Source organism: Corapipo altera, unplaced genomic scaffold, assembly GCF_003945725.1.
Source record: "Corapipo altera isolate COAL_440 unplaced genomic scaffold, ASM394572v1 56, whole genome shotgun sequence".
Taxonomy (NCBI): domain Eukaryota; kingdom Metazoa; phylum Chordata; class Aves; order Passeriformes; family Pipridae; genus Corapipo; species Corapipo altera.
Window position 1 is genome coordinate 8,276,978 of NW_020884896.1, and position 12,458 is coordinate 8,289,435.

Here is a 12,458-nt window from a genome sequence, read left to right on the forward strand (position 1 = left end):
ACCACAGTACTCCAAACAGCCTCTCCATACACCATCCATGACACTTTAGAGCAAACTCCACCCAGCTATATCACGGAGCTGACTGACTTTATACCACCCTCTCCAGGTTCACCTCCTTGTAAACTTTGTCTGCCGCGAATCACACTCAAATACACCCATGGGGCTTGGAAGGCAATGTAAAATAGAGCCTACCTCTTCCAGCTGCACCAGGAAAGTGACATTGTGTCCTTGCTCAGCTGTCAGTCTGCCATCAGATGTGATTATGCGCAGGCCCTGGGGGGGTTTGCCGGGGCACTGCTGTGGTTTTGCCGTGTACCGTTCCCGCACACCGTCCGTGCAGTTATTGGAAACGACCTTCCGGTATCTGAAAGGGGATAGCGAAACGCGTGGAAGATGCTGACAAAGAGCATAACAGGGTTAAATGGGAACAGGTTTCTTTAGGCTAAGGAGATTGGAAGAACACGGATTCCCAAATACATTTTAGCACTTGCCTCAGCCAAGCATTCCTCATGTGCCTAAAATACAAGTAGTTAATGCTGTTGTTAATGGCATGCTACAATTTCCTGCATAGCATGCCTTGATACCATATATTTATAAATTGCCTAAACTATAAAGTTATATCATCTGTTACATGTTAAATGACTATAAAGTTATAAGTAAATTATATACATATACAGTATGGAATTGTATTCCATTACTACACTGTTAGGCAAAGTTTAACAACTTTTCTCACATGCTCTCCACTTCCTATTGAAATTCTCTAAAGATGTAAGCCTTGAGAATTGGAAAATAAGAGAGTTGAAGTAAAAAGCAAATTCTGCCTGACTTTGTACAAAACCCCCAAACACAGCTTAGGTTGCTTTGTCTGCTTTTATCACTTGCACCATAAATGAAGTCTGTCAGTATCTTAACTTAAACTACATCTTCCACTGACTCCCAAGAGAGCCAAAGAACAATCAGCATTCAGGCTAGCTGCTCATCTATTACTTTAGTTCACATATAAATCAGTTTCATCTCTTTCAACTAATTTATTTTCCATTTTTTCTGCCTCACCTGATCTCACATGATTTTAAGAGGGGACTTTTCTGAGACTAATGATTTGGCCTTTGCCTTATGGTTTTGCCCCCAGGTGTCTTTAAAGCATTGTCTTTCAGAGAAATTCTGGAACATACAGGAGGGAAGAAGAGGTTCCAAGGGCTTCAGCCAGCTTTGAGACACCTATAGTAAATGTAGCTATAGTTGTAATTGGGTTAAGTCCATATGGGTGCTTTAGCTAAATAAAGTCTGGTGTGCCACTTACCCAGTGCTGTTGAGATAACTCTGTCCAAGGCTGCAGTCCTTTGACAAGGAAGATGGGTTATACCAAAATGCTGGTAAACACTGGCCATTGCTGTGGCGTTCATATCCATAATCACTGTTTTAACATTAGAAGAAACCATAACATAAAAAACCAAAAGAACAAATACAGGTATTAGCTCATGTCCTCTACTATTAATAAAAGTTTTGAATTTTCCTCCCTCTGTTTACTAGGGTTTCTGATTTTTAACACTGATAATAGAACAGATTGTTTATTTCACTTCAGCTTTTTTTATTGGGGGAGTTACCTTGCATATATCCCAATAGAAACCAGCAGAACCAGACCAGGTAGTTTATGAGCTATTGCATCAGGTGTTCTCTTTCCACAGACTAATAGGGCTTCTCAGGATCAACTCTAGGCTCAAATACAATAAAAACTAGAGATCTAAGCCAAGTTAAATCACTGTTGCCTCAATCATATCTTAGAAAACTGAAGTGCTAGAAAGCTAATTGTATTTGGAAATTATATTAAATAGAATGTAGAGGAAAATTTACACCAGTGAGAAAGATCTCACCTGAAGGCATTAACAGAGTATTCGGTAATGGAAAAGAAGGTTGTGATCTTCCATTCTACTTTTGTTCAGAAGAGGAAATGTTACCAAAAATCATGTGTTAGAAACAATGAATCAAACTGTAATCTTTTCACACAGTTTGGGTTTAGCTATGACTAAATTTGCTTTGGTTTCACTAAACAAAATTTCCAATTGTTTCTGATTCCAGGTAAACAAAGATTCTATAAAAATTGTTATTTTTTATAGAATAAACAAACAAACCCGCTCTTTAATCAGTATTCCATTCACATGCGGTGTTACTTTCCAGCCATTGAGTAATGAGGACTACTTGGTTGGATAAGCACTCTTATTCCTTTTACTAAACTTCCTCCATAGTCCATAATGGAGAAGTTAATGGGATTTCATTTCTGGAAACTGCTATAGAGAGTCCACCAACTCCATTCCAATATTCCAGTTGTAACACAATCCTTGATCTTAAAATGGTACTTATTTGCAAAGCACTTTTTAAAATTATTATCTTTAATATCTTCGTATCAAGTAGCCTGATATTCTTTTTACTTCTGCCTCAACTTTTCCTTCTGAATTGAGAAAAAAAATGTTTTGAGGTAATCTTAAAAAGGAGAAATTAGAAAGATGACATTAAGCAAAAGAAAATTAAAGCTGCATATCACTTGGGAAAACTCCTAAACATCTATTAGGCTGCATGACTGTTCCAAAGGAACATTTTGGCAGCTGTGGTGCTTGGGATATCTACAACAAGTAATTGAGAACATACTCTAGGAAACAGCAATGAAGTAGATGACCTAAATGGTCTTTCCCTCATTTTTTTTTGACTGAGTTTTCACCGATCTATTTACTCAGATGCTAGTGACTGAATGTTGCTTAATTGCTTTGGAAGCATCAGCCAGCCTGTTCTCCCACTGCCATGTGCTTCTATAATCATCCTTGTTTGAATAGGAACACTATAGCTGCAGAATACACTTTGTAATGAAGAATAACACCATTATGATTTGCTTAGAGAAAACAAATATTTACATACAAGTGGGACTATTGTATTTTTGTAATTCATTTGTAAACACTCTGAAGCACTGTATTCCTAAGTTATCATGTGTGACTCTAATTAAAAAGCTGTAAGACTGTACACACACAATATTCTGTAATCAGTTAAGTGAAAACAAAACAAACTAATACAGTGAAATCTGCCTCAGAGGGGATCAGTACTCACAGCCTAATTTAATGCAGTAGTCTGAGATTTCTTACCTTACACGCATCTAGATTCAAGCTATTATTTTGGTTCGTAATACTACCTGAACATCTGGGCAAGCTAAGCTTGACTTAACTAGTTTTGACTGTACTTAGATCATATTTCTCAAAGTCAAGAGAAAGAAACCATAGGATTTTCCACAGCAGAAACAGTTACAAGCACAGAAGTTTCAGTGTTGTTTTCAGGCTTGCAAATCATCTGGCTCATTAAGGCCCTACAGAAATATCATCCCAGTAAATGACATGAATTTCTATTCCATATCCCTCTACAGATGCAGCAGCTGCCTGTTCACCTCCGCAGTCTTGGAATCTAATGAATTCCTTGGCTACAGGCTGGTGCATGCAGAACACTGATGCTGACAACAAATTGCTGCCTACAATTTGGCACAACAGGCTTTGTAGCAATCAACAAGCATTAGCATCAATTGGATTGCCATAGCACGAGCCAGTACAGCAAAATCTGGAGATGGGGAAGGCATCAGCCTCAGACTGCAATCAGCTAGCCGAGTCATTGCCTGGTAACTGGGAATTGGAATTTGCATATATTGATGATATTTTGTGCCTGCCTGAAAAGAACTCAGGTGACATAGATAATGTACCTATCAAAAAGGAGTGGAGCATTTGCCATCAGGGATTGCTTTACCAGTATGAAGCAACCTATCTTGTGGCTCTCACTGATTATGGTTTAACCTTGGCCAATTTCACTGGTTTAAACTGGAGTTCTATTTGTCTTAGTCAAGTAAAATTGCAAGTTCTTCTCTGTAATTAGATACAAATTCATTCCAGAAGTTCTGTATCCCTACTCAAAGCTCCTAATAAATGCCTTTATCTAATGTTATTTGCAGCACAGTTAATAATCAAAAGAAAAGAAATTCCATAAGGAAGTTTGTAGTTTGAATACAGAACTGATAAACATACTCTCATGGAAGAACTGTTAATTCAAAATTATTAAAATCACACTGCCCTAAGATATAGAAATAACCAGTTAAGTCAGATGAGTGATTGCCACATGCATACCATCTAAAAATCAAGAGATGACTTAGCACGTAACCACAGGACTTCTTTAATATTAACAGCTTCACCTTAAGGTAGACTATGCCAGAACATGAAAAGGCTGAAAATGGTTTTGTAGGCTGTGCTTTCCAAACTTTTCAGACATTAAATGAGGAGTAATCGAGGTATCTCTGAAAATAGTCACCTTTGTTCTGCAGTTTCCAAAAACCCCAGTAGAAAAAAATAACTGTGGTCACAGCCATGTAAAATTCTTATCAGCTTTTTATTCACTTTATACCATTGTCTAATATTTAACAATGATGCAAGTGTAGATTTGTATTAAAGGGGAGCTGTTCTACAGAATCTGACATGGGATTAAGCTCAAAGAAGGATGGATTCAGCTATAGTCTGAACTGTGGATCTACAAAGGTGTATGATTATAATTGCATCACAGTATTTGAAATCAAGCTATACCAGCCTATGTAAATACAGAACCTAAAATCCCCATAATCTTCCCAGTAAATCCATGCCTGGTAGATATCTAGGCCCTTAAAGGTGCAGAGATTCACTGTAGACTTTGCATAGTAAACTTGCATCCACAAGCATTCAAAATGAACTAAAAATTCATTCAAAATTGCCATTTCTTAGCTAACCAAGCGTGCCTCAATGAGAAAGCAAAGTTAGTTAACCTAAGGGTGTAAATGTATGTGTATTTCAGAACTGGCACCTGCACAATCATCAGAATTGATGAGCCAACAGACACATGAAGCCAACAGAATCTAATCACACTCAGTATCTGTCCTCTGCCTCCCTGTGGTTTGTCAGAACAGTTTCTCATGATGCAGGACTCTGATGTTTTAGCATAAGAACTAACACTGGAAGGCAGGGGTGTAATTTAAGTGCCAGACAATAAAAAAAAGAGCCAGCCAGATCCCTGCTGATATCATCAGTGAAGTAAATAGACCTGATTCCCAACTGCACTAAGGTTCCTTCGTGCCTCTCTGGCTACCCAAAATCACTAGCACCAGTATCAACAGGCTCATACCTCCCATGAACGTGTGAGATATGGGAATACTGATAGGAGAAGCCCTCAATATTAATGACAGTGGGTTCAGAGGGAGGACTGACAGTGAGACAAAGTTTCTATTAAAGGATCGGCGAGGCAGATAGCTGAAGGATGAACACCACCAAAGATTTCCATCTGTGTCTAGGAGGTGTTTCTACTGAAGAGATATTGCCGCAATAATGCTCAGACGGCAGGAAGGAACACAATGTGAGGAAACCGGGTAAATTAATGTTTTAATAACACCGAAGTAACGGTGTCATCCATTTACCCAAATCAATTAAATGAAGAAGGACATTCCAGTTTCTAGGCTGTTGCTAGGACAGATTTGCCGAGGGCTCCTGCACATTCCCAGTCCCTCTATTACTGAAGCGCTATTGCCCTCTGGCTGTGAGCCTCAGCCCCTGCATGGAGAGCAGACACGGGTGCTCCAGCCCTGTCCCCAGCTCATTTGGGTTCTCCCCCCTGATAAAAGATGTCTTCTGTCAGAAGAGTTCAGGTTCCCAAGGCTAGAGAAACTACAGTCATTTCTAATGTCACTCAGTTTTGTTGCTGTGTAAAACAATAAACAAATGTGCCCTTTTCTCTGAGAAGGAACTACCATGGGCTGCATACAGATTTGAAATGAACCTGGAGTTCTGTGATATCACAAGGAGAAAAAACATTACAAAATCTTTTATAACTGGCATTTTTTTGCCTGAACTGATAAAAGAGCACTTGCAGGATTAACAGCAGTAACACAACTCTTTTTCTCACTTTACCTGACCACAGAGATACAATTTTTTACTCCAATCTCTGACAAGCTTAGATAGTAAAATTTTCCCCATACAAATTTAGTGTTTAAACAGAAAAGACAGCACAATAACAGACATTGTTGTCTTCTTCAACTCTGTATGTGATTCTGGGTCCTGTAACCATGGACGTTAATATAAAAGGCTGCCCAGTTTATTTTAAGATTGAAAAATCAAGTCCAGGCAGCTAAGGGGCTTCTCCTTGCCTGGGGATACATGTCCCCTTCAATCTCCTTCAATTAAGAGCCCTGCACAGCAAAAAGAAAAAAAAGAGAGAAATAGAGAATTCAAAAGTACTTCTGAAATGTCAGGAGTGAGGATGATGAAAGTGCTTCCTTCTTCCACCAAAGGGAAAACCCCACAGAAGACATCCTGCCACAGCAAGAATACCTCTACTGATTTTCCTCCAAAACTCCTTCCAACTGCTGCAGGGTGGACTGGAAGTGAAGCCTAGTGCAGAGTTCAACAAGATAGGCACTGCAAGTTACAGTGGTGCAGCAGCAGCTTCGCCTTTCTTAGCAGACAGCAAAATTGCTTTTTTCTTGCCATCTCTTTTCTCCTTCCCAGATAAACTTCTGTCTTCTCTTCCCTGTGGAGTTTAGTCTGGCAAATCTATGCAAAATTATGTTCCTGGTGAATATTGCTGGTAAACGTTTCTGAACTGGATGCTTAAAGCAATATTTCAGTCTTTTTTCATCAGAGGCAGTAGGGAAGGAAGCTGAAATAGGTAAAGAAGAAATCCAGATCTGAGGACTGTAGGAATAACATGAGCTCAGGAAGAACTGGAGGGGATCATGACAGTCCAAACCAAAACTGGTTTTCCAGCCTTCCAGAAGGAAGGCTCTTGTAGGTCAGGAAGGTCCTAATTCTGCCTCTTCCAATAGATTTGAGGGGATTTGTTAATGTGTGTGAACTGTAAGTGGTTGTTATGCATCCTCAAGCATCCAAGCACTCTCTTGAAGATTCTCCCACAACCCAGCAGTGGAGAAAATTTCCTTGAGGAGAACATTAAAGAAGTAAAAGCATGTTTCCCCCAGCAAATGTCACTGGGGTACTTTTGTTCTGTACCTAGCAACAAAGTTTTGTCATAGTAAACCACACAATCAATTTTAATGAAATAAAAATATATATTCTCAGAAAGAAGTTCTGGAAGAAAAGCATATTTTTATCAGAAGTGTTTCAGGTATGCATGTCCCTTATGACTGCCAATGATTTAATCACTAATGAACTGACTGTAAATCAATTCCATCAACTATTTTATGGGGGCATAAGTTTGGCGCAGCACTGTACTGCATGCTCAACAAGAGGGTCAAAGCCTTCAGGGAATTTCCTTCCTGTTAATGATGGTTTGGTTTTTTTTGTTTGTTTTTTGTTTTTTGTTTTGTTTATTTGGGGTTTTTGTTTTTGGTTTGGTTTGTTGCAGGTTTTTGGTTTTTTGTTGTTGTTGTTTGGCTGTTATCTTTTTTACATCACTAGAGTAATGTTAAATGGTTGAAATCCAGGACCTTTGGACACCTAAATGATAAACTACACACAGAACTGAGGTATCTTCTCCCTAGCAAAGAACTCAGTGCAAGACAGGGAAATCACCAGAGAATCAGTGCTCAAATATGCTAACAATTGTTATTGTTTGGTGCAAAAGGATTTACTGGTTTTGCACATGGAAAAGCTTCCTGCGATTGTATGATTTTATACAGAAAAAAACCTTGTATTTTTAGAAAAGCAAGAAGGGAAATGATTTAAATTTCCATGGTCCTGGAATGAACTCATATATCAAGGAACAAAATATTGATAAGATGAAGCTCTTCAGGGTTCACGTTACAGATTCTGGGTTTAATTAGTAGCATGGCATAGATCTAGCTGGGTGAGGAACAAAGGGGATTTATTAGTCAAAGAGCCACCATTTCTCTCATCCAAGATACCCAGGACTTTCAGACTTGGAGAAAAGAGGCAAAAAAGAGATTTCAATAATGTGGTTCCCTGCCTTATTTGTGCAAATTGGTGTGAGTCAGCAGCAATCTTGAAATGAAACCAGCAACTGAACGTTTTATCACACTATGAAAGCAATATCTGCTGGATACTATCAAACATGATGGTTCAGATATAACAAATGACCCAGGAATTTCTGAGATATTTGATTTCTGGAAGCAGAAGGCCTACTTTGCATACGCATATATTTACTTTTACTCAGATATATGTATGCTTGGGTGTGAAAAGTTTATTTTGTTTTTTACACAATCCTATATATGTCTTTATATTACTTTCACAGCCACCCCTGGTCCTTGCTGAGGTTAGATATGCTAAATTTATCTTGTTATCATAATGGCGCACAGAGCTCTGATGTGACCTGGAAAATGGTCTGTTCTGCATCGATTTTGTGGGAGTCCTCAAGATTACAGATATCTATTCCACCTTTCCTTCCTTTGACATACCTGCACTATCAAAGAGCAACCTATTTTGACACTTACATGTTTATTAATATCTACTCTCTGCCAGCCTACAGCCTCTCAAGTGAGCTCTGCATTGCTGTGGCAGAGAGCACGCAGTCCTTGTGCCCACTGCTCACCAGTCAAAGTCAGCCTCCGTGCACACACATGGCTCCGAGGTCATACCCCCAGCATATTTTCCTTGCATGCATTTCTTCTCTGACTTGCGCTTCCTGTAGATCCTTTTGGCTCCCATGATGCAAGCTTCTCCCTAAAAACAAAACCAAAAATATTTCTTTGATGCCCACCAGGCTATTTGTGACACCTGGTTTTTCCAAGCCTGTGGAATGGGAGGTGTTACTCGAGGGAACGGGACGGGAAGTCAAATGCCATCTCAGTACACTGGAGCTAATTGAAGCTACTGAAGCTTTAACTGAGACTAAACCAGCTTTTCCAATACACACTAAGAAACGATCTGAGGTTACTTATGTATCTGATTCAGAGCTGAATTTATTCCAAACCCAATGAGCAATTGATCCAGGCCCATTTCACAGCAACTGAAACATCCCTCTGCAATCTGAGACACAGAGCAGGTCTATTTCTTTAGTCTGATCTCTTGGGGAATAATTTCATTCAGTAGAAACTAGTAAAATGTGTTTATGTAAATACTTTCCATGGATGAGTTCGGGTTTTACTGTGTTTGACTTGTTACGTGGATGCTAAAACTCCCTCTGTTCAGCACCCTGCTAAATATTTCTATCTAGGGAACAAGGTTCAGCCTTGCAATCTCAATGGAAAGGAATTCAAAAGGCAAGATTACACAGCAGTCTTCCTAAAAATAGTTCTGGCAAGCTCCAAAGCCAGCATCCTCAAAGAAATACTGCAAAATTCTTGATATTTTCGCTCATGCAAGTACAAGAAAGTAAAGAACAAAACACAGAGAAGTCTCAGTTATTACCTTTTATGCTGTTAAAATGGTTGCAAAAAATTTTTTGTGGCTTCGATTTGATAATTTAATGGCCTGAATAGGAACTGGTATAGAATGTTGTGCTTCCTTGAAATTCAAGGAACTGTAGTGATTTTCAGCATCTGAAGATCTAAGTAATAACTGGTCTCTTTAGTGTAGAGTTTTGCCTTGTGTGAGCAGCTAGTCTGAGTCAAGCTACTTTCATTTCATATTCATTATTAAATTCTTGCCCAGCAAGACACATACAGAACGACAACCTCTGATGATATAAATGTGTGCTTTACCTTAGACTTTAATGGAGCCTGTGGTGTTTATATAACCACAGAACTTGGGCCATATTTTAGCCTAACCTGATATAAAACAGGCTGTTGTGTCAAACTTGGCAGAGCTGGAAAGGTGCCCCAGGGCAGGTGCAGGCACTGTGCAGAGCACCTTACCTTGACAGGCATGTAATCAATGGTTCCAAGAGTGATGCAGCAGCTGCATCAGGACAAGGCAGAGGGGCCATTGAGCTGGGGAACAAAGTGTCCAACTCCCATGACAGATAGAGACAGAACAGGGATGAAACCAAGTGGGCAATGAGGCTAAGGGGACCCAACTAGAATGGTCTTAAGACACTGGCTCTGAGGACACAGGACAGAGAAAGAGAAAGGAGGTAAGGACAGGAAAATTAGATGGGAGGCGTAAGAGTGAAGGAGTTCAGGCCTCAGTGGCAGTGCTTCTACTGTTGATACATCCTTTAAGTCTGAGCTAATTGCCTGCGTAGAGGATGATACCCAAAAGACAGGTGTTGATCCTTCAGGGCTCACAGAATCTAAATCTGAGGTCAACACACTGACGTAACAAAATGGACCCATCCAGTAAGGGACAATCTCATATGCCAAACTGACAGGAAAGGATATTGGATCATGCTGACCTTTAACTGTAGAATCATTAGCTAGTTCAGGTCAGATCTCAGCCTAATTGCCTCTCACCTGGCTATGGAGTTGCCAAGGCCTGTAGTCCTCTTCTGCACATCTCCGATCAAAAATGGACTTGTAGTCTATTTTCACCAGCTGCCACTCTGAGCGGTGGCTGAAATGTCCAAACACACTACAGGATGCAGCAGAAAGAAAATACAGTAAAAGGAAGCACCTGATGGAGTCTGGTAGTTACAGAGGTACAGTTACCCACAATTTCCAACAGAGATCAATTTCTTCAGGAGTGATAGTACTACTCATTTTCACTTGACTGACATAGTGCAAGTGAAACTTAGCCTACTAAATATCTATAACCATATTAAAAATTGCATTTAGCGTTTATTCTGTTCATCAAGACCCTCCCACTTTTGACAATACCCAAAAAGACTCTATTTGAAGCAAAGACTCAATAGAAGACTTGATGTGGGGCTGGAGACAGTAATACTTAAAGGATTTTTATCTCAATTATAAGTTTTAGTAAATCCTTTCACGCAAATTAAAATCAGAACCCGAAGGAAACATTCTTTATACATCTCTATTAACTGAGTTTAGTTTCCAAGCCACACATTCTGCCTATTACAGGTCAGTCAGAAACTGAATTTTCCTCCTGTTTTTGCTAATCTGACCTCAAGTAAAATGACATAGTTTCTGGCATGATGAGTCCAGATTTATGCATCGTACAGAACTCAGCACACCACTTTGAAACTAAACATAATTTTTCATGAGTCATCCTCCAGGCAACATTTTGTCATTCATTTTTACAGAAAAATGTCTTCACTTTTCTGTGTCTCAGTTGAAAAAAAGAATGTAGCAGCAAAAACACAGCTATAAAAATACTTCACCATCTTTCTTTCAAATATTCATCTGTCAACAGTAACTCTGCTTTATATCACATCCAATTTGAGGAGTCACATTTCATGTTGATAAGCTAAGTGATAATGTTTGCAGCTTGCAAGGAACCATGTTGTCATTCCCTCAATCATATCAGAAATAAACTGATGATTTAGCAACAGAAGAGTGCACATTCCTGGCTTCAGTTAGTACTTGGTTTGGTCCCCAATCAGAAATGCTATTGTTATGAACAACCCTTGTAAGATATTTATGGTGCGGTTCTCATGAACAACAGTATCATGGCATGCTCACTTACGTCATGATGAGAGTTTCCTCTCCAGGTTCCCCTAAAACTCCATCTACAAATAGTGGGAGGGATGTGAAACTGTACTTGCTCCAAGATCTCCCTTCATCAAAACTTAACCTGGAAGAGAAAGCAGAATAAGTGTCTTCTTTCCTTACTCTCCTACCTTACTTGAGGAGACTCTCTAGTCTACAGCTGCTATGGAGAAGTGGGAAGCAGCTTCTCTTTTTGGATAATGATTTTTTAGTCATTTAAATAACTATTTTTTGGGGGAAGCATCATAAGCCAGAGCATTGATCAGACTTGTTTGGCATCATACCACTAACTCATGGCCAATATTTCAGCCGTAAAAACTAATAGTTTTGTGAGAGATTGATGCTTTAAGGGCAAAATGTAGCCTAGGGATAAGATTTTTAAAAAAATAGACCAGTGATTTTGAGCATCCCATTTCTGGGTCCCCAACATTAACATTTTAAGGAGGTTAGTTTTCTGGAGCATGAGAGCTTTGACTCTTCAAATCAGCTGTCCTCCCAGTGTGAACGTAAGTGAAAGCTTAGAACTGCTCATCATTAATTAAGACTTGGGTCTGTGTGTTTCAGATTTTGATAAGACACTGACTGTAGTGGAAGTAAATAAGGCAAAACAGCAAAAAAACTGTATTCTACCTTCTAAACTCAAGAGTGCTAACTAATGAGGACTTAGACTTATTGGCTATGTAACTCTGAATCTATTCAAGAAAATTCTGGTTCACAAGTGCTGCCTGCCACATAGAAGACAAGTTAATCAATAATTTTGAAACTAAAGAATACTTTATCAATTTAATAAGAGACAAAGGCATAAAGACCATGTACATATTTTATAAACAACCAAACTCAAGAAACCAAGTTGTGGTAAACCAGGAGTGTTGTGGAATTATATTGACAGTATCTTAGATCTGGCTGAGCCAAAATTATGTAAACTGGAACTGAGTTAATGTTTGCCAATAGCTGAACT

The 12,458-nt window shown here is 39.1% G+C and overlaps 1 protein-coding gene across 9 annotated transcripts in view; it reads right to left on the reverse strand.

Moving 5' to 3' along the window:
- Nucleotides 1–12,458, reverse strand: part of SORCS1 (sortilin related VPS10 domain containing receptor 1) — a 270,529-nt gene that overhangs the window by 36,781 nt on the left and 221,290 nt on the right. For all 9 annotated transcript variants that reach the window (XM_027648093.1, XM_027648089.1, XM_027648094.1 and 6 more), the window contains 5 exons: nucleotides 11,478–11,585; nucleotides 10,346–10,463; nucleotides 8,545–8,675; nucleotides 1,301–1,414; nucleotides 193–364 (listed from right to left, as the gene is read on the reverse strand). In XM_027648093.1, coding sequence (XP_027503894.1) covers nucleotides 193–364; nucleotides 1,301–1,414; nucleotides 8,545–8,675; nucleotides 10,346–10,463; nucleotides 11,478–11,585 — 643 coding nt within the window. The remainder of the gene's footprint in view (nucleotides 1–192; nucleotides 365–1,300; nucleotides 1,415–8,544; nucleotides 8,676–10,345; nucleotides 10,464–11,477; nucleotides 11,586–12,458) is intronic.